This window comes from Hippocampus comes, unplaced genomic scaffold, assembly GCF_001891065.2.
Source record: "Hippocampus comes isolate QL1 unplaced genomic scaffold, H_comes_QL1_v1.1 scaffold314, whole genome shotgun sequence".
NCBI lineage: Eukaryota > Metazoa > Chordata > Actinopteri > Syngnathiformes > Syngnathidae > Hippocampus > Hippocampus comes.
This window is the reverse complement of record NW_017805152.1, coordinates 575,403-599,435: the sequence shown is the minus strand read 5'-3', so window position 1 is coordinate 599,435 and position 24,033 is coordinate 575,403. Positions and strand designations below refer to the sequence as shown.

The 24,033-nt window shown below is 43.5% G+C and overlaps 1 protein-coding gene across 1 annotated transcript; it reads right to left on the bottom strand.

The window, feature by feature from the left end:
* Positions 1 to 976: 976 nt before the first annotated feature.
* Positions 977 to 23,418, bottom strand: LOC109514891 (alpha-1,6-mannosylglycoprotein 6-beta-N-acetylglucosaminyltransferase B-like). The gene is made up of 15 exons (XM_019868323.1): positions 22,939 to 23,418; positions 20,756 to 20,829; positions 20,314 to 20,481; positions 18,570 to 18,734; positions 18,053 to 18,222; positions 9,364 to 9,495; positions 8,051 to 8,184; positions 7,025 to 7,155; positions 6,470 to 6,475; positions 5,368 to 5,523; positions 5,116 to 5,262; positions 4,227 to 4,343; positions 3,295 to 3,369; positions 2,293 to 2,564; positions 977 to 1,615 (listed from the first exon to the last, which is right to left on the bottom strand). Exons 1-15 carry the CDS (start codon positions 23,111 to 23,113, stop codon positions 1,417 to 1,419), a joined length of 2,121 nt encoding a protein of 706 aa, XP_019723882.1. The 5' UTR covers positions 23,114 to 23,418; the 3' UTR covers positions 977 to 1,416.
* Between the last annotated feature and the right edge of the window lie 615 nt (positions 23,419 to 24,033).

Sequence of the window (24,033 nt, the reverse complement as noted above, 5' to 3'; positions counted from 1 at the left end):
GTATGAGGCATATTTTTTTTTAGAAGCTAAGGAAGAAGTGGAAGAAAATATAAGCCTAGAAAGTGTTCTTAACTCAGGGCGCATGAGCGGAGAGGAGATTTTCCTCAACGGCGTCATGAATTGAGGAAAAACTGAAAATTCGGAGTGCCTCCGTTAACTCCCTCAACTCTACACGAGCGGCAGATGTTTTTGCTTTGATATCTGAGGCTCAAGATGGAGTTCAATACTGCCCAGAGCCTTAAAAGAGAAACTGACGTCGCCTATTGTGAAAATGGAGCTATCAGTCAAAGAGACTCAATCATCAAAAGAGGGAAAGCCAACTAGGACTCGAACGTCTGCCTCATTTCCATCCTCTTATCGTGTGCGAAGCGCTTCAGTGGAGCAGCAGCTCCGTTGGTAAATTGACACTCGCAGCCATTGTGCACAATTTTTAATTGCTCATTTCTAATCAAGACTCATGACCAAATACTTTACCAGTGAACAATCAACTTTCGAGCACATATTTAATCAGAACAATGGTGTAATGGAGTCGACACTCTCGCTATTTTGGAGTTGGTAAAAACTGTGTCAAGCCCCGACAGGGGAAGGTTGCTTCTACTTCTTACAAAGGAGAAACTGCTGGTTATAAACCGAACGTTGTTTTAAACTGCGGCTCTATGGTTCCTAAAAAGACAAAATTGCTCACCATGAACACGTCAATGACATTTTGCAGTATTTGTTGGAATGGAGCTCCTTTAAGTTCCTTGAGTTTTAACTAATTTCAAAACACAAGGTGTAATTCTCTTTTTTTTTTTTTATGCTTAATTTGACAGTAAACTTCAACACGGTGTTACCTTAAACAGCTCAAAGCCTCCTTTTTCTTTCAGTATTGAAAACGGGCCAAAGCGCTGCTTATTGTGAAGTGAGTTGAACTGCTCTACGGTTTGATCCGATCCATAGGCAGATGGTTTTTTTTTTATATCTTTAAGATCACAAATTAGACTTGTTTTCCGTATTTATTAAACAATTATGTACAAATACCAGACATGGAAAATAGTACATCTTGACATGGTGTGAATGGCTTTGAGTCCATCGGATACAAATATACACGATGATCACTGAAAGGATTCCGACAATATCAAGACACACAGATTGATGTACCTTTTCCATTGCATGGGAATTCGTTTTTAAGCTTACAGAGCCAGTATGAGGCGTCTTCAATGATCAATTCCTTTCATATGGTCCCAAAGCACACACGTACAACTTTAGACTCAAAGCCCACCAGATATAAAGTACTTGTACAATCATGCAAGTCCCTGAGTTTTTTTTTTTTTTTTTAACCTACTCGGACAGCCAAATGGCTCCTGTCAAAATAATTGACCACAAGCTACCGAGTCAGAGAGGATCTCCTGGTCTCACGGGAGCGGGCGACTCCGGTCACAAGCAGTCCCTGCAGAGGGCCACCTGGCCATCTCGATAGTCTCTACAGGGACAAAGGCGCTGGTATTTGATGCTGGCACCGGCGCAGCTGAACAGCAGCGGGTCCTGCTGCAGGCCACATTCTGCATGTTCTGCTGAGAAGGCGGGAAAGAGGTGATTCATCTCTGACTCCAGCCCCGCACATTGGAAGTCCAGCCTTGGAGACAAAGGTGGAGGACACAATGTACTTGGTAAGAATACAGTTTTGGTGGGTTTTTTTTTTCTTCAATCTGATGATGCGCCGAGCAAGAATACTGTAATAGATTTTTATTTTTTTTTTTGGTGACAACACGGCCCACGTTCAGGCCATGTAAAAATGGCTCATCAGTATCGCTGTTAAAATAAACCTCTTTCGACAGGGGGTTATGACCCCGTGGGACATAACAAATTTGAAATTCCATCCATCCATCCATCGAACGCACTTTTTGGAGCGCAATTGATGGAAGTCATACGCCGCAAAGGGTGCAGCTAAATAAATATACAGTATTGCTGTGTTTTGAGTTGTCGTCGGAGAAACCTCACTTGCTTGTTACAGTCGGGCTTTTGATCCTTTTCTTTCTTCTTTTTTGTCTCGTACAGACAAAAACAACAATATATCCTTCGGCTTTTGTCTTCCTGCTCAGAAGAATATGGCAATATGGTATGGCAAAAAAATAAAATAAATAACTTCAATTAAAGAAAAAAAATCCAGAACGATTCTACCCATGTGGTATCATTTTATGCTGTCGTGCATTTACTTACTATACTGCTTGGTGGAAAGGCGGCTACGTTTACGTTGATGATTGCGATCATGCTGCAACATTCTTCAGGACAGTCAAGAGAAGGATATCTTACGCATTAAAGGCCTCCTTGATGTTGATGAAACGATACAAGGCAGGTTCGCAGATTAAGCCGGCGTCCTGGCAGGCTTTCACACATGACTCGCCCTGCAGCGAAGCCAAGAGCTGCAGGGCCCCGAGCGGGGGCCAGGATGCGTGGGAGGTGATGTTGGAGGCCCAAGTTAGGACGCTCGAGTTGGGCAGGAGCATGAAAGGAGCGAGTGGGCTGCCCTGCCATATCCTCGAAGCATTTACCGGAGGAAAGCGAGCCTCGGGAGAGCAAAAATCCTGCAGGTGCAGATGAAATGACTCTGATTAGCCATTCTCTGGATTACAGCACTAACACAGAGTGGTGATAAATGGCAGATTCAGACGAACATCTGGACAACCGAGAAATCATAAAACCACCATGACAACGCGAAAGCTGCTGGACAGATCTGACAAGTGCTTGTCAAACTTCCGAGCCATAATATGAATGTCGTTATTCCACCCGACAACAAATGAGAATTGAAAGCTGAATTACGCTCCTGTGAGAGCTCGGATTAGATTCCCTCCCTCCAGCTCAAGCTATTCATAAGACTCAGGTAATAACATTTTTCTGACATGTCCCTCTGGCCCCCAGAGCCGTTTATTAAAGTGCCTCCGGCGCCCACAGGCAATAACGAGTCTTCCAATCTCCTTCGGTCTCCTGCTCTACCGTCCTTCAAACAAAAAGAGGCAGACATTTTTTATCGAAACGACCAACCTTAATGGCATGTTCATTGAGATGATGAAATAGTCTTTGCATGCAAATGCCCAGGAAAATAATTGTATCCATCTTCATATATCTTCCATCCATCCATATAAGGTATCCGTATACATCCTTGTGAGGTCAACGTATTAGGTACACCTATTTTTTTTGCCCACAATCCAGATACACAAGAGCATGACTTCAATTCACGTTTGCTTCTCGACTGTTGCGGACGGTGACTTTGGTTCCTTTGTTCTCCTTTACACGAGTGGGCATGTTGCGACCCACCTGGTTCTGAATGTAGGCATGAACTCTTTCCAGCATTCCCTCACAGGTGTACTCGTATGGCAAAAAAGGCTCCACCTGCAAACACAGACGTGAAGCACGGTTGAATGACCAGCGGGTCCAGCGAGTGTTGTTTGTCTACAGAACTAAGCCAACGTAATTACTGTCACTGAGCACGGTAGTTCATCAACGCTGACATGTTCATTAGCGTAATTGTGAAAGGCGTATAACGTTCCGTGCGCTTCGCATTTAAATCAATGACCTAATACATCACAGTGGGGACAACTTTGAAAATTGATTTCGGTATTTTAGGGACGACTTAATCAATATGTCACAAAAAGATTAACGTGACGGGGTCCCGGGTTCTTCAGGGGCGGTGATGAGTGTCGCTGTCAGAGCCTGTCAATCACCATCTGGCTTTTGATGACACGCAGATTGAAATTCATCACGAGAACACCGATCGATGCTTGAGTGGGAACTGATCCCACGCTGCCCGCACACAAGTCCAATGAGTGCAACACTATATAATATAACTAACTCTACAACATAATTGTCAAATATAACGTACTGTATTTTCCGCACTATAAGGCACAGCTAAAAGCATTCAATTCTCTCAAAAGCGAAAAAAAGGTTGTGAAAGCGCTACATAAACAAAGCTGTATTGTATTGTATTCCCTTTAGCGTAGCTCCATCTAGTGGATGCATAATGCAACTGCAGCCACTACCGTAGCTTCTATTCGTTCTATGCGCCTTATAATGCGGTGCGCCCTATATATGAAAACAGTTTTAAAATAGGCCATTCATCGAGGGTGCGCCTTATACTCCTTATACGCCTTATAGTGCGGAAAATACGGTAAGTGCAATTTCTACTATCGAAGCTAATACATGAGGGCCACAGATGTGTTTGATGAGTAGGGGTGGTGTTTTAAACGTACGTTGATCTTCATGATGTCACGGATGGCTGCATCAAACTCTTCGGAGTTATTGAAGTCGACGGTAATGACGTGTGGCCTGCCGATGTACTGCTCTGCATAAGGATGCTGAGAGGACACCTGAAACAGGTACGTCAAATATATTGCCTTTAGGTGCTGCTCGTTAAAACATTGCCTAAATAATGACGTGTGGCCTGCCGATGTACTGCTCTGCATAGGGATGCTGAGAGGACACCTGAAACAGGTTACATCAAATATATTGCCTTTAGGTGCTACTCGTTAAAAAATTGCCTAAACCTCTTCTGTGCAGAACCAGGCACACTGTGGAACCAATTTGAAAAAAAAATCTGAGTAAGATTTCTATGCTGATTAAAAAATAAATAAAAAATTCTAAAAATGCTGATTACAAAATTGCAGTCATCTTCTGTGCAGAACCAGGCACACTGTGGAACCAATTAAAAAAAAAAAAAAAAAAATCAGAGTAAGATTTCTACGCTGATTAAAAAAATAAATAAAAAAATTCAAAAAATGCTGATTACAAAATTGCAGTCATTTTTTTCCGAGCATGTCAACTTCCTTCTCCACAGTTAACCAGATAATCAAAATTCCACTGTTTTACAGTCATAAGACATGCCATCTTATTACGACTAGACTTATCTACAGCGACGTGGTAACTTGATTGTGCAGTCACTAATGAGACAGAGAGGTGAGAGGTGTGCGCAGCTCCCAAGGGGTCAGTATGAGCATACTTTGTATTTTTAAGAAAACGGGGATCCTACGGCTCAAAAACTCGTCATGGAAGATCAGTTTTGGATTCCGCACTGAAGAATGTGTTAAAAACACCAGTCAGACTACACTTGGGTTCCGCGGTATAATAAAAAGGTGTACACACCTCCCTGGAGGTGGGTTTCCCTCTGAAGAACTCATGATTGAGAGAACTGTGAGGAGGGCTAAACCTGGGCTGCAGAAAGATGCAGCCATTGGCGATGGCTTCTAAAGGAGCCGGCCCCTCATACGGGAAGCCAAATCCAATGAACAGCTTTTAAGGGGAAATGAAAGGTGGAGAGGGCGGGGGAGAGAAGAAAAAAATGAGTCCGCAAGCCATAAAAAATGTATTCTTGTCATTTTCATTTCAAAGCTTCACCTTAGCCTTCCGAAGGAGCTGCTGGAGTTCCTGCTGAGGGAGAAGGCCGTGGTTCTTCACAAAGGCAGGAACCTCCGGGGGACGCTGCGTTTCGTAGTACACCGTCCCGTGGATCTCCATGTGGCGATGCAGGATGGACAAGAATGTCTCCTTACCCTTTCAAGGGATATGACATTTCCTCAAAACACTGCTAGAAGTGATACAATAGCCTGAATTTCATCGACTGCGGTTATTACACAATCCCGACAAAAGTATTGGGACCGCGGAAAAATGACACGAGAAACTAACTAACTCGGTCCACCTTGAACAGCGACAACAGCCCTAACTCCTCCGACGGTTTGGAGTGTTATTTGTCAATTCATCCATTTTTGAGGTCACTATTTTTCAATATGTTAGTGGGGCTGGCTCACAAACTCTGATGTTGAACATCGGATGTTCAATACCGCATTTTTTTAATTGATGGTCATCAGATTGATGAAAAAAAAAAAAATCTGCATTCTCATAAATAAAATGGTGCCAGATTGTGTGAGTCAAATTGAAGTTCAAACGACGGACATCATTGTCGAATTACAATTATCTGGACAGGGATGACTGAAATGCATTCTGAGTTAAATTTGAAACCTGATTCTCGGTGACGTTATGAATGATTTACTCCAGCCGCGTCTTGAAGTTCTACATCATTTATAAAAGTCATCTGAATGGAACTCCCCACTTGTCATTTCAAATGTCTCCGACAAAATACAAGGGGGAGAACACACATTTTCTGAAAGCGGCGTTTCCCGGTCTTTAGTGAGCTACGGCATCCATTTTACATTGGAGAACTCTCCCGGCACACTACCCAACAAAAAAAGTCACAAAAAGTATCAAATAAAAAGATGGTCACGCAAAGGAGAACTCTCCCGGCACACTACCCAACAAAAAAAGTATCAAATAAAAAGATGGTCACGCAAAACTTTTACAACTCTCATCTAGAAATGATTGAAAATATTGTTTGGGTTTTTTTTTTTGTAGATTGTACAGGAAATTAATAACTAGTTCTATCTTGGAGGGAATCTGTTTCAGACATGAATTCAGAGAGGTGATGATAAGATAGTTTACTTACGTGAAGCTAGGAGAGTCAGCGGTCACGATGCAAGTAGGAAGAAAAAAAATACAAAAGTGAGTAGCAAGACAAATTCCCTTCTAACTTTCAAACTGTAGAGAGAAAAAAAAAGAACTGTGACTGAACAAAGACGATTGTAGGAACACAATTGGAGAGAAGATGGCAAACTTCAAACTTACAGTGTTGGGAACTTTCCAAGAAAAAAAACAAAAGATTTCTTCGTGACCCCAAAAGAAATAAATAAAACGTTCTTACAACTTTGGACTTTCAAGTCACCTTCCTGGCAGAAAATACTTGCTTGCTGGATGTAACATAACTTTTTCGTAGTGTATTTATAGTCACATAGGCAGCACGCTGTCGTTTTGCCTGCCTCACAGTCAAGACGTTCCGGGGTCAAATCTGTTTCCCGCGTCGCCCTTTTTGTCAACTTGCTTATTTAGTTCAGCTGCGCCTACGGCAGACACATTTCAAACTACGCTCCCTTTCGTTTATGAATCCAATTGACTTGAATGAACTGCAAATGAGTGCACGGGCTTTCCGTGTGTGATTATTTACCTTCCACATGCTGACCTCTTTGCCGTAGACGACAGCCATGTTGTTCACTTTGCTTTTTTGGATGTTCAGTCTCGCCGTCTCATTCAGCTCCTCCGCCACAAACCCCATAAAAGAGTTGTCTGGCGTGTGAGCTGCCGGACGACAAAATGACGCGTTACATCATATAAGATCTCGAGACATTTCATAAGCGACACTTCCAAAGGACAATCAATCTAAGACAATATTTCCACCTAAAAAGTTATCAAGAATAATGTCAAATACATTTTGGTTGCCTCCATTTGCCTCCAATGAAGAGAATCTGTCCACCCATCTGTTTTTGGTTTTTTTTTTACGCTCATTACCTTTTTATATCATATACAGGCATCGCTGGGTCAGTCACAGAATTCTCGCCTGCAATATGGCAGACCTGGGTCTAATTCCTGAATGATGTAACTTGTAATTTTGGGGGCATGGCAGTAGCTCAGTATGGAAGGACTTTGACTTCGGAATCGGAGGACATCAAATTGAGTCCCATAAGAGGTACGATTTGGAAAAAAAAAGTGCAACCAGTTGTTGGAGAGAAACTAGCCTGCTTGCTGGGTACATCTCGTGGTGCCCTTGAGCAAGGCATTGTCCCCACCACCCCGGCTCAAGTGGTGCAGCGCTCTTGGCGCAACCCTTGTTTGCATCCCTGTATGGACACTTCACGGTCAATTCACCGACGATTGATTGTTGTACTCAGTCCCGTCCGGATTGCAGATTTTGTCAAACGTGTCCCCCACTCGGCGTGATCGTGTGTGTGTGCCTGAGCAAGTGGGAGCGTGTCGGTTCAGTTGTCGGCTTGACGCATTATGCGCAGAAGCAGCCGTTCTGAGGGCGCTCACGGCTCTGTGCCCTCCAGCTCAGCTCGTAGCAGTCCGACAACTCACAACGCAGGCACACTGCAGCTGTGCCAATTTTTTTACAGAGCTTGAAGCATTTGTGGATGAGTGTTCGTTATCCATATCACGCCTATACCGGTTCGCATAAACCAAAATGTCCACGTACGGAACATGGTCATGTACTGTTGGCTGTTAAGGTTCCAGTAGCCCCAGTTGGTTCTGTAGCCATGCAGAGTGGCGTATTCCTCGTGGTTGTATGCCGGCTCTGTGCCAAAAGTGTCAATCACACGGATGTGGCACCTGGGGGGGGGGAAAAAAAAAAATGAAGAGGAGCTATAATAAGGAACAATAACTTGCTTGCTTTCAGATGCGTTCACCTTGATGAATTGGATGACTAAAAATAAATACAGTCACGCGTATCTTTTTTTCTTTTTCCTGACAGCTGACAGCTCAAAACAGGAAACACTTCAATCTTTTGATTCGTGTGTGCATCCCGGTTTGTGCTGATATGCTCCCCACTGTGGTTTCTAAATTACTGTTTTTATTGTCATTTGCTGTGTTTTTATTGGATTGGATTAATTCTCATGTAAATGTTTTTTTTTTCTTCTGAAAACCACAAGCCAGGACTGAAATGGGCCCGAGTGACTGGAGTGGCTTTTGACTTGTCACGCAAAAAAAAAATCCACCTAAATAAATGTTGACATAAGACATTTTCAGTTACAGTATCCGATCCTTAAAAGCCCCAATTTTGAAGCGTCCTGAAATCTAATTATGGTTGCACCTGTGCGTTTCATTTTAAATGGGCCAAAACAGCCCGTTAGCTCAGCAATAAACGCAAAATGATCACACGGGGAATCCTAAAATCAATTGATGTAATCCAATTTGAGAAGATTTATCAGCGCACTGGCCGCATCCGTAAATCGGCGTCGGGCCTCGAGAGGGAAAGTAACATACAGTCGCAATTAAGAAATAGTATCTCACTTCTCTCTGCTGAGGAGTGTTTATCAACCTAAGCTGCCGCCGGTCCTCGTTTTTGAAGATTTTAAAATGTAGCAGCCTACGGAAAGTATCGTTGAATTACTTCTCCAATGGTACAGTGTATTCCGTTTATAATTTTTAGTATTTACAGTATTTCAAGTCATTCAAGACTTCTTTATTCAATTTGATTAATTCACACGTCCAACACAGCACTTTTGCACAGAGGCGGCAGAACAAGGGGGGGGGGAGCACAACCCCACCCCTTATTCTTTGCACTGGGCGGTGTCTATCTGAGCACATGTCGCTTATCAGGAACACAATTCCATCTGGCAAGCCATCAAAGTCACGTGGACTTCATTTATGAGCAGTATCTGGCTCAATTTCAATTGGAGCAAGAAACCGGTCACGAGAGTCCCACGGTCCAGCTCAAGTGGTCACGTCAAGTCACGGAATATTTTCAATCTTAGTCAACGACACAGGTAGGAAGTGCAAAGGACAAACTTGTGCTTCTTGAGTGACAGCCCCATGTGCTGCTTCATCTGCTGCAGGCCGTGGTAGTCTGTGTAGATGAGGTCAAAGGGCAGAGCGCCAGTCAGAGGGCAGCTTCCTCTCCCTGGGGGGACCCCCAAAAACCTGCATACATGATATCAGTCCACAGTACTGGGGAAAATGTTTTCTGCCATAATGAACATGCTGCGTGGAACGACAGTGGTACCTTGCCTTACAAGCTAAACTCATTTTGCGATCAATTTTCCCCACTGAAACCGGTTCTATAAAAACATGAAACATAACTGAAGCAAATGTAAGTAAATAACCTATTTTGCATATACAGTATATATATATATATATATATTGTATATGAAGTGAATTATCCATGTGTTGGATGTGTGCCTTTGAAGGGCGTGGCCTAAGTGAATGTGGTCAGGAGATAGGGTCTGTTCACCTGCGCGTCAGTTTCTCAACGTGAGTTGGCAGCGTACAGCAGCTCCTTGAGAGTGGTCTCATTTTACATTTGCGTGTTGGACAGTTGATCCGGTTCAATAAAGTGCATCGGAGATTGTGGCTCTCCTTGCCTACATATGAAGACATTTACAGTACCTCAATTACTCCATTTTTTTTAAGGAGAGTGGCTTCTAACTTAAATTTACATAACCATATTTGTAATATAATGAGATACACAGAGACTCTACATTGACTGTCAGTTGCACCCACAGGTGCTGGACATCCATAAAAGAAGCATTAATGTAGCTTATTTAGATCGTACATCCATCCGGTTAAAAAAACCTTCAGATGTATGTTTTGATGCAGATGCTCAACACTGATCTCGGTCAAGGTGTAAGCGAGTAGGCATTCGTTTTTGGTCGATATACAGATACAGACTCAGCGAGTGTTGAAACACTAAGAAAAAAGAAAAAAAAAAGAGCCCAATTGCCTTGTGAAGCCTGCCAGTGCTCTGAGAAAGATGATGGTGAGGCCATTCGAGCATACAAACACAGCAAGCAGGTCTCACAATAGGGGAGTCAGCCAATTTGTCCACACAGCTTGTTTTGGATCGCTTTCTCACATACACTACGTACACACACACACACACACACACACACACACACACACACATTACCCGTGCAACACTAACAACACATCTTTGACAGAACACGGGGTTGACGGCTTTCAAGCATTATTTCTGCTGAATGTGTTTGTCACAATGCCTTCATGGTGCTTGTCGCATCATGTAAAATGTCTTCAGGAGTGCGACGGTGCTTTGCTGGCAGGTGCATTGCAGAAAGAACGTCCAAGGCCAAATTCAATGCCACATTGTGGTCAGTCGCTTTCCTCGAAGGCATAAAAAAATGAGGGTCTGCCTTTTCAGAATTTCTCTCTTTACTTATGCTTATAAAATGTCACTCTGTGCCTTATTTTAGGCCTTTGATCTTATTTCAATGCATATGACTGAGAATACTGACTGTAACTAAACTGTTGAAAAGAAATAGTTTACTTTTTTGAGTTTTCACTGATTTATCTTTTTGATGCCGTTCTGTGTACTGAGAAAAAAAAAAGAACCTATCGATTCTTCTGATCTTATTTCAATGCATATGACTGAGAATACTGAGTGTAACTAAACTGTTGAAAAGAAATATTTTACTTTTTTGAGTTTTCACTGATTTATTTTTTGGATGCCGCTCTGTGTACTGAGAAAAAAACCCAAAAAGAACTTATCGATTTTTAAGACACAAAGAAGCCAAAAGTCTGCAGTATGCTGCTACAAGTGTCATCTGCCGAATATCAGAATATCGGCATAAGAAAACCCACATCGGCCCAAAGAACGTAATTGTTGTGCAGTCTATTATAGAGCAAAGAAAAAGTTTGTTCAAAGATGGTGGCAGGAAGAGAAAAACTCCTTTGCAAGTACATACACAATGCATGCTGTATTAATTATAAAATAGTGACGACGTAGATGTATCACCTGAATTTGTCCGTGACCTAGTTGAGTTGTGTATAATTTATAAAATGTGAAGAGTATTTAATCAGACACATGCCCACTGCGCCATGCGCTTCATTTAAAGCGCACAAAGCTGGATGAGTCGAAATGTTAATTGACCCAAATAACATTCTGCGTCATTCAAAATGATTTTCTGAGCAAAGGAAACAAAAAAAAACAACAAAAAAAGCACATCGGTTGAATGAGAAACTGAGTGAGAGCAGAGAAATTGACAATAATAATGGTCGTTCTGAGAAAAAAAAGACTGAACATTCAGAAACTATTCGTAAAATTGGGATATGTTGGCGCTTATAAATCCACATACTGTCACGCAGCTATTGCCCCGTTGCACATTTTGCCTCGTATCAAATACACTCAGCAGGGCAATCAATCAATAGTTTTGGACATTGAACACAATGAGCGGCGCAACATGGTGGCGGCTGGTTGTCGACGCGAAATGGCTTAATGAGCGGGAATGTGTCGCCTGGTGGCGCGTGCGTCAAGCTGCTGTTTCATCAATCAAAAGGTAAACACAAATGGATTTCGGCACTTATGCTTGGAAAGCGCCATTCACATCAGCAGCAGTTGCTCACTTCGGTGTGCGCTACGACGACTTCCTTTTAGCTATCAGCCTTTCAAATCTAAACACAAGATCAATTTGAGCCAGTGACTTCAGCGACGGCCTCCTGAAATCATCCCGACGTGTCTTCTTGCTGCTCGTAGGTGAAGGGCATGAATGTAAAGGCTCATGTCGTATCAGCGCCAAGTAAGAGTGAAGTGTTACGTGACATTGCTCCGAAGAGATCCGCCGATGCCGCGAGAGGTGTAATTGGATATATGTAAATGTGCTCGGAAGTGATAGTCAAAGGATTAAAGTGCACCGAAGACTTTGAAGGTGTGCACGCGCATGACGCACGCTCACGTCTATTTGCCCCGAGAAAAATGACAGGCAGACCTTTGATTTCCTCGGGACTCAAATGATGGAATTACATTTTTGAATATGCACCTTTATCTCGTTCCTCAAAAAAAAAAAGAATGATATGCTTTTTGACCACTGCACACGATTAATCTTCCGAGATTGGTGGAAATCTGTTTCATGCATTTGCATAATTCTGGTTTACTGTGTTGAGATGAACGCTCGGAAAAAATGGACATGAAAACAACAGAACTCGTGAGTGTACAATATAAGGATGAATGGTTCTTTTAGGTGACTGCAAATGTGCTCGGTTAAGGTTAGAGAAACACGATATACGTCACTATTCAATCATTTGGCGGAGAAATCACATTTTAGGGAGGAGGTGGGGTGAGGTAACCGCAGTGCCAAGTCAGCAACTCATTTGTATTCTCGCCATATTTTCATTTTCCCATCTTTTTCGAGGCCCGCGGAGCAGCACCGCACAGAGCACCTCATTTTCTCCCGTAGAAAATGTCATCAATTAAGGGTGACGTGTGAAAGTTGTTTAACAATGGCATCGAGGTGGATTTAAAGGTCGGGTCTCATTGATAGAATCAAACTCATTTCTAATACGTGTGCCATTTCTTTTAAAGAAGAATAACTCGTTCACCAATGTTTGTTTTCATAAGAATGCACCGTTGTTAAGTCTTCACGATTGTATAATGTATATGCTGTTTTATAATATTCCATGACACCGAAATTAAAGACTATCTTCATATATTGAACAACTTTGCTAACGTCTATCAATGCCACCTACATATAGTGACACGTAGTTAAATGCTACAATGAACCACATTTACAGTCATACAACAGGATAAGTCATGGCTTGACAGACTCGAGGTCAAATCCTTTTTGAACCAAATTGTGATTGACTTTATGTTGTAGAAAAAGCGAAAATAAAAAATTGGAATTTGCCATCTATTTACAGGGTAAGGGCATATTTCGGTCAGAAAAAAAAAATAAAAAAATCACTCGCATTACTTTTCACGCAAGGGTTCTGTCGAGAGGCTCACATTGCTGAGGCTTTCGGTTTCCATTATAAAGCATTGAAACGGAGGTAAATGAATCAAAAGGCCGCAAGGTGAGCACATACGTATGGCAGTGGCACCAACCCGAGACCGCCACTATAACGAGGATCATTCTTTATTGCAGCTTCCTATCTGACACCTCATTGTCTCCGGCCCGAGCCGGCAAGCCGACTGATTACCCATGCATTTGACAGACTGATATTTCCAAAAATAAATCCTTCGTTACTATGACAGTAGCACACTATTAACACACTTGAGAAAGGAGCGGCTACTCCCGATGCCTTCCAGGAGCCCGCAGAATCATCATTCAAAAGCCACGGGCAAAAAATGCAAAGCAGCACTGGCGCGCACGGTGCATATGCGGAAGCGCAAGACCGAAAAGAAGGCTGTATCAAAAGCGAGAGGTGAAGCCGGTGTCAACGACAGAAAGGAAGAGAAAGAAGAGATTAGAACATTGGAGTGAGAGAGCGTGGCGCGTCTCCTGTGCACTGAGGTGGGAGGGAGTCTCGCCGAACGCATTCACGCAGATGCCTAATAGTGTCTTCGGATTATCTCGGGATGATAACGTCACATCAAATGTCCGGATGTCTACTTGATGTCCGCATACAACGGCCTCATCCTCTCACCCACCGCGTCTCACTCGCGGTGAGGCCGATTAATTAGCCATCCTTGCAGATGTAACAGCCATCTCTGCTAAATGCCTCCACACACACACACACACACACACACACACACACACGCACACGCACACACACACACACACACACACACACACACACACACCTTCAGTCGCTGTGCAACCAGTCCACCGTGACCAAACAGCAGTGATCTCATCACCACTCTGTTCCTGAGAGGCTGCTGCTGCGTATTTGCAAGCACCCGCTCCCCCTCCCCCTACGACTCGATGCCCAAATCAACAACCGAGATAATGCTTTCTGAAAGAGTGCACTCAAGGCAAAGCAGTATGCACCTCCATCCATCTATTTCGTAGACGCCTTCTCCTCTTCAGAGTTGCGGGGAGCTGGCACCTCGCCCTGCTGACATCGGGCGAAAGGTGGAGTGCCGTATGGACGGGTCGCCAATCAATCACCCGGTACAGAGAGAGACGGACCAACACTCCCGCACGGAAGCCGAGTCAACCACGACTGACTCCAGTCAGTTCATTTTATTTGCCCTTATCATCATCATGAATATTTGGATATAAGGGATAAACAATTGGTATGTGATGTAACCACGTAGTTGTCTAAATGTATCACCCACACCGTTTGTTCGCTCTGTGTTATTTCGCTATCAGCCTAAAAAACTGTACACATCAAGAACTCTTAATATATGAGCTGCATCACGCCATCAACAGCCTCTTCTCAAAGCATGAGAGGGAAAGCCAAGAGGAGGAGATGCAAATAGTTCTGAGCCCGAGGGAGTCAGTGGGAGCACAACCCGTATAACGATAAGTCAATTTAATTGCAAGTGGGTGAGTAAAAATAAGGAATTGCAATAAGGACAGATATGTACACATACTACTGAGTAACAGTCATGCGAAACAGATTTACAAATGTCACTTATGACTGGGCAAATCAATTTAGAAATGCCATTAATTCGAGGGCGATGTATGGTTTATATACCAAAGGTGGGAGTAATTCACATAACCCGCAAGTCACAAGCAAGTCTCAAAAAATGAAGTGAAACAAGTCGAATTGTCACCAAATTTAAAGCAAGTCATTACTTGGTTCAAACTTTACAAAAAATGTTGACAAAAAAAGTTACTTTGACAAAAAAAAGTTTAGTCAGTTCACGGGGTCCTGCCACATTCAATATGGTGGCCGCTCACAAGGAGAAAAGCAACTGGAAATGGTGGAGTCTGTATACATAGCCAAGCTTAAATCGCGATCACTTTTTTAGCTAACCTAGCTAGCTCGCTAGCTTCACAGTTCACACAACTATCAGATCTGCGTCTGACAGGTGATGGTAAACTCGGTAGGTGATGTGCAGTTTATAATCAAGTTGCAAACCTTGCATGTTGTTTATGTCTTTTTTTCTGATTTGATCCAAAAAAATAATCCAAATGGATTCATTTTAGACGCTTCCGACGAGACAGTGAGGCAGGCTCCAGCCCTCGTCAAATGGCCTAGCCTACTGTGGGCTAAAAAAGTACAACAAAAGGCACACAAAATTAAAACAAACACAGAATGACTTGACAAGTCATGACGTTCAAGTCAAAATCAAGTCTTTCATAAGTTTTAGCCAAGCAAGTCAGAAGTTATAAAATCAGCGACTCGAGTCGACGCAAGTCCGATTCATAAGACTCGAGTTCCCCACCTCTGACATATAAACTGACACTGCATCCCAAAGAGGTTGATAAATCTACTTGGCTTCACATTCAGCCCTCCCATTATATTTTCCCCCAGGCTGCACATTTTATTTCCTGATGAATAGAGTCCAATTTCAGCTCCGGAGGAATGCTACGCTGCCTGCATCTATAAATGTATATTTACTAACAAGCTATCCGCTGCGTGTCTCTAACGCAGCGTCTGCACAGGACACGGGACATAAGCAGTTACGATTTAACAACCCTAACCACGCCATATGTTTCTTTGGCAATTCCTTTCCGGCTGCACGGTTCAAGTGGCCCACTTCCAAAATTTATCATGCCATGTGGCATCAGGCATCAATAATGCAGCTGTGTTGTTTTAATGAACTCTTCCACGGGAGTCATTTGTCAGAGTAAAAAAAAAAAAAACAAGTACCGTGGTACTATATACAGTTAGGACCGTACAGAAATATGATGAATAATTAATCAAACAACTCATCAATAAGTTGGTTTCACCATTAGGGTCAAAAGAGTGTTGATAGAAATGTCCACCCCCTAGAATCACGCCAACACCCCTCTGTTCTCCATCCTCAATCAACAAGCAGATGACATCCAAATACGACACGCCATTCAGTTTTTTTTTAGATTCAGGTTGCATTCTTTTTTTGTTATGTTGTCGTTATTCTGAGAGTGATTGATGATGCGCACACACACATTTCTATCTGAAAACACAGCTACTGTAAAGCAAGACAACAGGGTGCCGAGACCAATAAAATAGGACTTTTTTTTTTTAACTTCAGCTACTTGTCACATACAATCATATTGTATGTGAGTCACTTTAAAGTTCTGTGAATCTTAATTTAGAAGAAGAAAATCATTTTGAAGTTTAATTCAAACATGTGAATCAAGCGTTTGTGTGCACGTTAACTTATGCCATTCTCTTCACCGTTGCGATGGGGATCCCAAAGTGGGAAGTTACCCTGCCATGAATCAATACATCGTGACATCAATTAGTGAGGTAAATAACAGCGCGGCCAGCTGAAGCATTCCCACTGCGGCATATTTCCCACCTCGCCCATCTCCCATCTCTGCCCTTCTCAAAGCACCTTTTCCTCCCAGCCTGATATTTAAGCTCAAAGGGCAGGCCAAACTCATTAATAGCATTCCCTCTTCTCTACAGCAGTGGATACTCTGCTCACTAACAAGCACACATTATCATCAGCCTGTCTTGCGCTGGCTTTCTCACCGCCCACAGAAAATCAAATATTGCACACAGGCGTTTTCCCGAAGGTGGAGAAATTCTGAAAGATCACGGACCTGTCGGTTGTGTGAACTCCTGCGATTGCACCTCGCGAGTGTGACAATCGATCAAGTCTTAGATTTGAAGTCGAAACCCATGAAAAGCCCGTCTGCTGAGAAAAAGTGTTAGCGTGCGCGCGTGTGTGTGTGTGTGTGTGTGTGTGTGTGTGTGTGTGTGTGTGTGTGTGTGTGTGCGCCCCATGACAAGCAACAAGCCGGTTATCACTCTGGAGTCAGTGAGCTGCAGCATGGAGGAGGTGCATAAACTGCAGTCATGCTGTCGAGCCTTCGGGCCAAAATGCTCTTTGCAGGAAGTAGGAATTATGGATACTGGCATGGGGCGCATGTGGGGATCAAAAGTGATTGAAAGAAAAAGAAAAAATAGGTGAGAAACAGCGTCGTGATTGGGCTCTTGATTGCTTTCAGAGAACAGCGAGTCGATAATGAAACATTTTCTTTGAGTAAACAAAAAAAAAAAATGCTCCACACTGTCACCAATCGTTTAATAAACAGCTCGCTCTAATTATTCTCCAACAGCGTTGAAAAAGCAGCACAGATTTTTCAGACTCTAAGGCAGTGAGGGCTGGTCAGTAGGGGCGCTAGGGTGCCACCCTATAGGCAAAAATGTCAATTTAAATTATAAAACGAAAACATAAGATGAGGTCATTTCCAGTTTGGGAGCGCGGAACGTTTAGTCAGTCCTCATGCAATATATTTTAGGACAACTGCATGTTTGCAACTTTGAGGGGGAAAGACCCCAACAATGCCATCTAACATTGCCGGGAAGAAGGTTTCGGACTGTGAGCAAAACCCCCGCATCATCATCTCGCCAATTGAGAAACGGACGCCATCATCTTTCTCAAGTCTGTTCCAGAAGTGCAGTAACAGTAACAGATGCTAAAGCAAAACAAATGTGGTCACGATACTTCCCGTAGATCGTGTCCCGATAATATTGCTTCTTTCAGCTTCTGACCATGACCGTGAATTTTTACCACTCTCCATTTGTATTCAGCACAGTGGGCTAAAAACTTAAGCATATGCGCAAAGAAATAGTTCCCCAAATGTTCCTTCATTAACATAAACGGGAGCGGAGAGGTGGGCGGGGTTGGGGGGTCAGTACATACCCGTGGAGCTCCTTGACAGAAACAGAGATCTTGAGGTCATGTCCGAGCACATAGAGAGCCGTGAGGATGTCGGCCCACTGCACCATCTCACCCAGCGGACCCCCTTTCAGCACCTTTGGGCTGAACACATCGCCGGACTCCTCTGTCAGAAATCCCACGTGGACGAGAATCTGTATTCAGAGGAACGGTCGAGAGTGAGCCCAGGAAAGGAAACCCAAGCGCACGACAGAAAGTATTTGTTGCCGCGAGTGACACGGTTGGATTTCTCCGGGATTCTTTTTCCCGGGATTTTAGGATTTTTCTGTCTGGGCGAGGCGTGGAGAAGGAACTGATGTGTTCACACACTTCATGCATCGGAGGATTATCAAACAACTCATAACTGTCTGAGTGTTTGTTTCAACAGTATTAAGACACGTCACTGAAACCAAAATGATTCGCTTTCAGTCTCTCGTCATCTGCTCATGGACCCGCTTGTGTGCAGCTTCATATTTCTGTTTTGCAAATCCTCGGCGCTCACCCGCTTCTCGTCCCTGCGGTGGCTGCGCAGCTTGTCATCCAGCCGCCGAGCCGCAGAGGCCCATTGCGCTGCCAGCCTTTGTATGCGTCTCTTCATGAAGTTCAGAGACTCCTTCCCGGTGCCCACCTGCTCCAGCAGAGCGCCTGTGTCAAACCGGAAAACAGCCTGGAGGACATCAGCCATTGTTAGTGATGAAGCTGATTTGTTTTTGGTGTTTTTTGTTGTTTTGTTTTGTCCCCCGGCGCCCATATTTCATTTCTTCAAGCTAATTGTAAGCCATTACCATCAAACGGGAAGCATCAGGCATTATGGCTTGTACGGCTTGTAAAATCCCGCATTGAAATTCATATCGTTTGCTTTCAATTCCAATTGAACGGCTTGACTGAAGACAATGGGGAATTTTAAGACTATATGAGGCACAGAGCGACAGTTGTGTCTATTTAGAGCTATGTCTGATGTATTACAGGCTCATCCTCATAAATAGTCTGCGCATATTATCCGTTGCTCCCCCCTCGGTGGAAATGCTGCAACGACTAGCACAATGGTTCTTCACCTTGTGAGAGGTACCGAACCCAACAGGTTCATATGCACATTCCTGACTCGCCCATTCTATCAATGGTTCTTCACCTTGTGAGAGGTACCGAACCCAACTGGTTCATATGCACATTCCTGGCTCGCCCATTCTATGGACACATGATGCAATTTTGCGGCGGAGTGGGCCATAAAAAAAAAAAAAAAAAAGGATACTTCTGATTGTATTCATCTCATGAGGATTGTTTAGCCGGTTTGTTTCAGTTCTTACGTTCGAGCGTTCTTCCAATAAGAATTTGCATGTTGCAAGCTTCCATGCTGTGAGGTCGTTATGGCTCACTCAGACTGAGTAACGACAAGTCACGAGCCAAATCATTAGGTACACCAGCGCATTCCATTGAGCTCAAGTTAAAAAGCAATGTCCTAAGTGCTGCTAATGACAAATGTGTGGTATACTCGATTATATGTTCATGGGGTTTTTTTTTCTATTCTGGATTATACATCGTAGTTGCTGGCCATTTTATTGGAAATGGTCACAAGGAACTAGCGTATAGATTCGTTTTGTCCCTCGACTGTATGGAGGTCAACTTGTGTACAGCACATCCACATGCAGAGTACCCGAGGGATGCATCTAAGTAAGTTCAGCCAGAAAATACAGTATGGCAACAGTGAGGGCTGCAGAAAATGACTACACATCAGAATTCATTGCGGAGGCCACAAAATACTCTGGGGGACAAACGTTCATGCGAGAGGTGACGCTAAACTGGACCTTTAGCAATCATTGCACTTGAATGCATCATTTGCGACTGGTAAGAATGGAGATGAAATGAAACAAGCGGGGTAAAGACACCAGGGAATGACAGCCAGTACGCTCCGGAAAGATGGCGCGCTGCATATTCAGCTTGTCAGGATGTTATTGATCATAAAACAAAGCTATGGATTGATTTAGGGAGCGATAGAAGCTTAGCTTGACCTCAATAAGTTGAAAGCAAGTAGCAGAAACAACGCACGGACGCAAACGTCCAAAGGTTGGGGAGTCGCTTGCTGTTTAATATTCTGCTCCACTTCATTTTGCTTGTCATTTTGAAATATTTGCTCCCGACAGCTCTCAAACTGGCAGCGCTGTACCCAATCGCTTCTGCTTTCCAAGACTAAGATCTCTGCGGGGGGAGGGATACATTCTATCCCTGTACTTCGGTGCTTTCTTTCATACTTGTTTTCTGGGTGGGGGCTTCAAAGTGGGCGTAGCAGTCTGGTTCCTCCAGGCCAGTGGGGGGCAGAACCACTCCACTTCACTCAGGTAGATGAGAAAGGAGCAGTCCGAGCCGTCGACTCCATAAAATGCATAGCACGGGTCAGAGGTCCAACGGGCGCGCATCCACTAGAACACACACACACACACACACACACACACACACACACACACACACACACACACACACACACACACACACACACACACACACAGCTCCAGCCAAAGGCTATATGGTACCTTCGGCCACTTGAAATGTACCAATCTTGACGACCCAGAACTCCACGAGGAGTGTTTGTCTCAGTTCGTATTACAAAAAATCTCTGCTGCACAGAGACGGACAAAAAAATGTGTTTTTCTGTGTGCAAAATAGTTTTGCAATCCACACTCAAGGCAGACTTACATCCATCTTGCCGGGGCAGTCTGGATAATGAGGGTCTTTTGGAATGTCACACTGTCCCAATGTTCCTTCCCTAACTGGAGACAAGAAAAGTCGGCGGTTATCAGAGCTTGTAGGCACACAAAAGCACATCTCTCTCGACCTCATTTCAGCCAGCGTCAAAAGATTTAAGAGTGTGTTTTGCTTTTTCCTTTGGCTTTCTGTGACACGTTTTCTGAAAGGAATGTGGGAACAGAAGAAAGGGGACAAAAGAATATCCTACACAAGTTAATGCCAATGCCAGTCAAGTAAGGGGACTCACATTCAAAGCAGAAACACATTTTCTTCAGCCTTACAAAGTGTTTCGGTGTCATGCTAGTCAAACATCTGTAGTCATATGGATGACCGAGCGGACGTTTTCTTTATCTATTTAGCAATGGCCAGTTCTGTACGGTCATTTTGCGCCATTCCCAGCAGTGAGGTTTGGATTTTCTTTGACGGGTATCATATGTATTTGAGTTCTGCCTTGCGCTTGTATGACAAGAAGCAGGGAATGAAGCTGTAGACTGCTCCCTCTATTAAGTTTCACCGACTAGCGAGCGACCAACTGGATGAATGTTCTTAACAATATGTTCCACGTTGCTCCACTATTCTAAACACGGCGTCCTGATTCATATTGTGTTTGTAGAATATGAATTCGGCAGTAAAATTCACCCATGTTGATCCATCGCAGGTGGCGGCCATTTTGCCATTTGTTGTCGACCGAAAATAACATCACGGTTGCTCAGGGTTCGGGTAACGACCAATCACAGCTCATCTCGCAAACATCACACGACCAAACCTCGAAAACAGGTGAGCCATGACGGTCGTTCCCGCTGAGGCACTGTGATATCGTTTTCAGTCGACAGCAAGTGGCAAAATGGCCGCCCCCTTGGGATGGATAAAAACTGCTTCATTCATATTCCACAGATGCAGCATTAAGCGGAAGGTCATGTTTGGACTCGTGGGTGTACACGGAATATAATAACAACAAAGAAAATGTTTTTACGTGACTTCTACTCAAAGGAGTGTTTTATATTTTTCAGTACTGTAGTTGCATGGTGAATTTCTCTTGATACTATTCAGCGCGATGACAATTCATGCTGTTCAATGTTCCTGAAAACACTGCTTTGTGTCAATTCAAGTTTTTTGAAAAAGGCTCCGTTTTGCCCCTAATATTTTGTCCGGTGCACGGATTACCGCTTCTTTGTCAACAAAGACAAATTAGGGCATATACTGTAAGTAGCTACCAAGCTCATGCAAGTTATTGGCCTAACATGGCTCATGTGGCTTAATGACCATGTCAGGTTTTATTATCCCTTAGCCACCTTTGCAATGCCCCCCCTCTCCCCAGCCCCTTTCTCAATTAATTCACTCTGTCTTTATTTCTCTGCACCTCCTTCCCGTCTCCATCCGTCCTTCTCCTCACATCCCCGACACTAGTGAGCCCAATTAGGGGAGCGCTTGCAGCTTCTCCACCATACAGCACCTCATCAGTCACGAGGTCTTATTAGCATGATAGCAGCATGACTTAAAAAAAGAAACTTTCTGTAACGCTGCACTTGGATCAAGCTCATTTCAATGTTATCAGACGTTATGACACATTAACGAGACGGCCTGCTGGATTGTTGTCACAAAGAGCAGCGTGAATTAAAATGTGATTTTTGCTTCGTACCCGACGCAGGAATCGAAAGTGACAGCTCATGACAACGCCGACAGAGCCGCATGGCTTCAGCCTCAAAGATCATTCATCATCATGATTTAAATATCCTGCTTCGAGTGTTCTAACGCGAGCGCACTGGAGAACGTGTTGTGGCGCGCGGAATCACCTGAGTGCTTCAAGTTATGACACAAATGAAGGTTTCGCTCTTTGAATGGGCAATGTGTCGTGAAGAATGCCTGCCATGTTTTGTGAGCTCAACCGGCAAGTGCAAGTTACTCATAAATTGTGCATTCAAGAACAGTCAGACTTTGACAGTTTGACTCGCGCGTGCGGGCAGGAAAGTGTTTTCCAAATTGCAAGGATTTGAAATGGACGGCTGGGATTCATCTGAAGGGCGACCGCTTTAGTTGACATTCCCGAGGTGCGAGAGAGCAGGACAGGTGTGTGCGGCCGTGTGTACGTGCGCGTGCGTGTTTGTGTGAGGAAGCTCTGGTTTCAATGTCACCTTTTTTGCTCGCGATGCTGCGCTGCAGAATCTGCTCGACCCTCCCTGCCATGTCCGACATGTTCTGGGCGATGGCCTGGATCCGCTCCACCAGACCGATCGGCTGAATTCTGACAAAAAACGAGGACATGCACAGACAAACAACGCCTAAGCACATCTCATATTCCGGATTCATTTTTCAGAGTGAAAAATTCCACGCTGGAAATAACACTCAAAAACATCGGGCTTCGTCATGATTATTTTCAACATTATGAATGAAAAGTTTCGTCTTGGGCTAAACAGATGTGTTGTGTTGAATCGACATTTTTTGCACAAGAGTTTGTGTGTAAAAGGAAAAACAGGCTTGCTGCCTGGATCACGTTCAGAAAAATCCCCTCATTGTTGAGCATTATACATAAATTGCATGACTTATAAATGTTTTGTTTTCTAATGGGACTGGGAAACCGAATATGGAGATGCCTTGACGCATGCGGCGAGCGTATTTGCAATATTACAGCGGGGGATCTCAAAAGACATGCATAATTCTGGAATTAATAATACTTAAAAACCAATTTGTCAGGCGTTTTCATTAGCAAGTGACTTTTTTTTTTTTTTCATTATCACAGTAAATTCCGAAAAGACGAACTGGCTTTTGTGGATCTTGGCCTAGATGATGTAAAATGCGCTCTTACATTTTTAACTTGTGGGAGAGTGGGAGTACTGAAGTATTCATAAATAACCACAAACCTTTTCATACACACGCACACGCACACGCACACACACACACACACACACTTTGTAATCTACTGTATTGTGTGCGCTTGAATGATTCATACAAATCAATCTGCTAACAGGCAGTATACTGTATAGGAAAAGAAATGGCTCTATTTCCAAAGGAGTAACTAATTGGCATTTTCAGTGTCATAATCGGTTTCCTCTTCTTTTTGTTCTTTTTCTTTTTGGGGATATTTATTTCAACGAAAATATCGACTTTTTATTTGGTGTGATATGAATGATCTACACACGCTTTCTTGTTGAGAGATAATATGGAAGAGATTAGCGATCGCATAGTTCGACAGGTATCCTCGCTTTTTTTTTTTCCCCACACGCGCTAAA

Bases quoted from the DNA above. Each gene is read 5' to 3' on its own strand.
- LOC109514891 (XM_019868323.1), bottom strand. From the start codon at position 23,113: ATGAATCCGGAATATGAGATGTGCTTAGGCGTTGTTTGTCTGTGCATG. The intron at 20,830-22,938 runs GTGACATTGAAA...TCTTGTCTCCAG, and splicing joins CAGCATCGCGAGCAAAAAAG to TTAGGGAAGGAACATTGGGA. The intron at 20,482-20,755 runs GTAAGTCTGCCT...TGTGTGTTCTAG, and splicing joins ACTGCCCCGGCAAGATGGAT to TGGATGCGCGCCCGTTGGAC.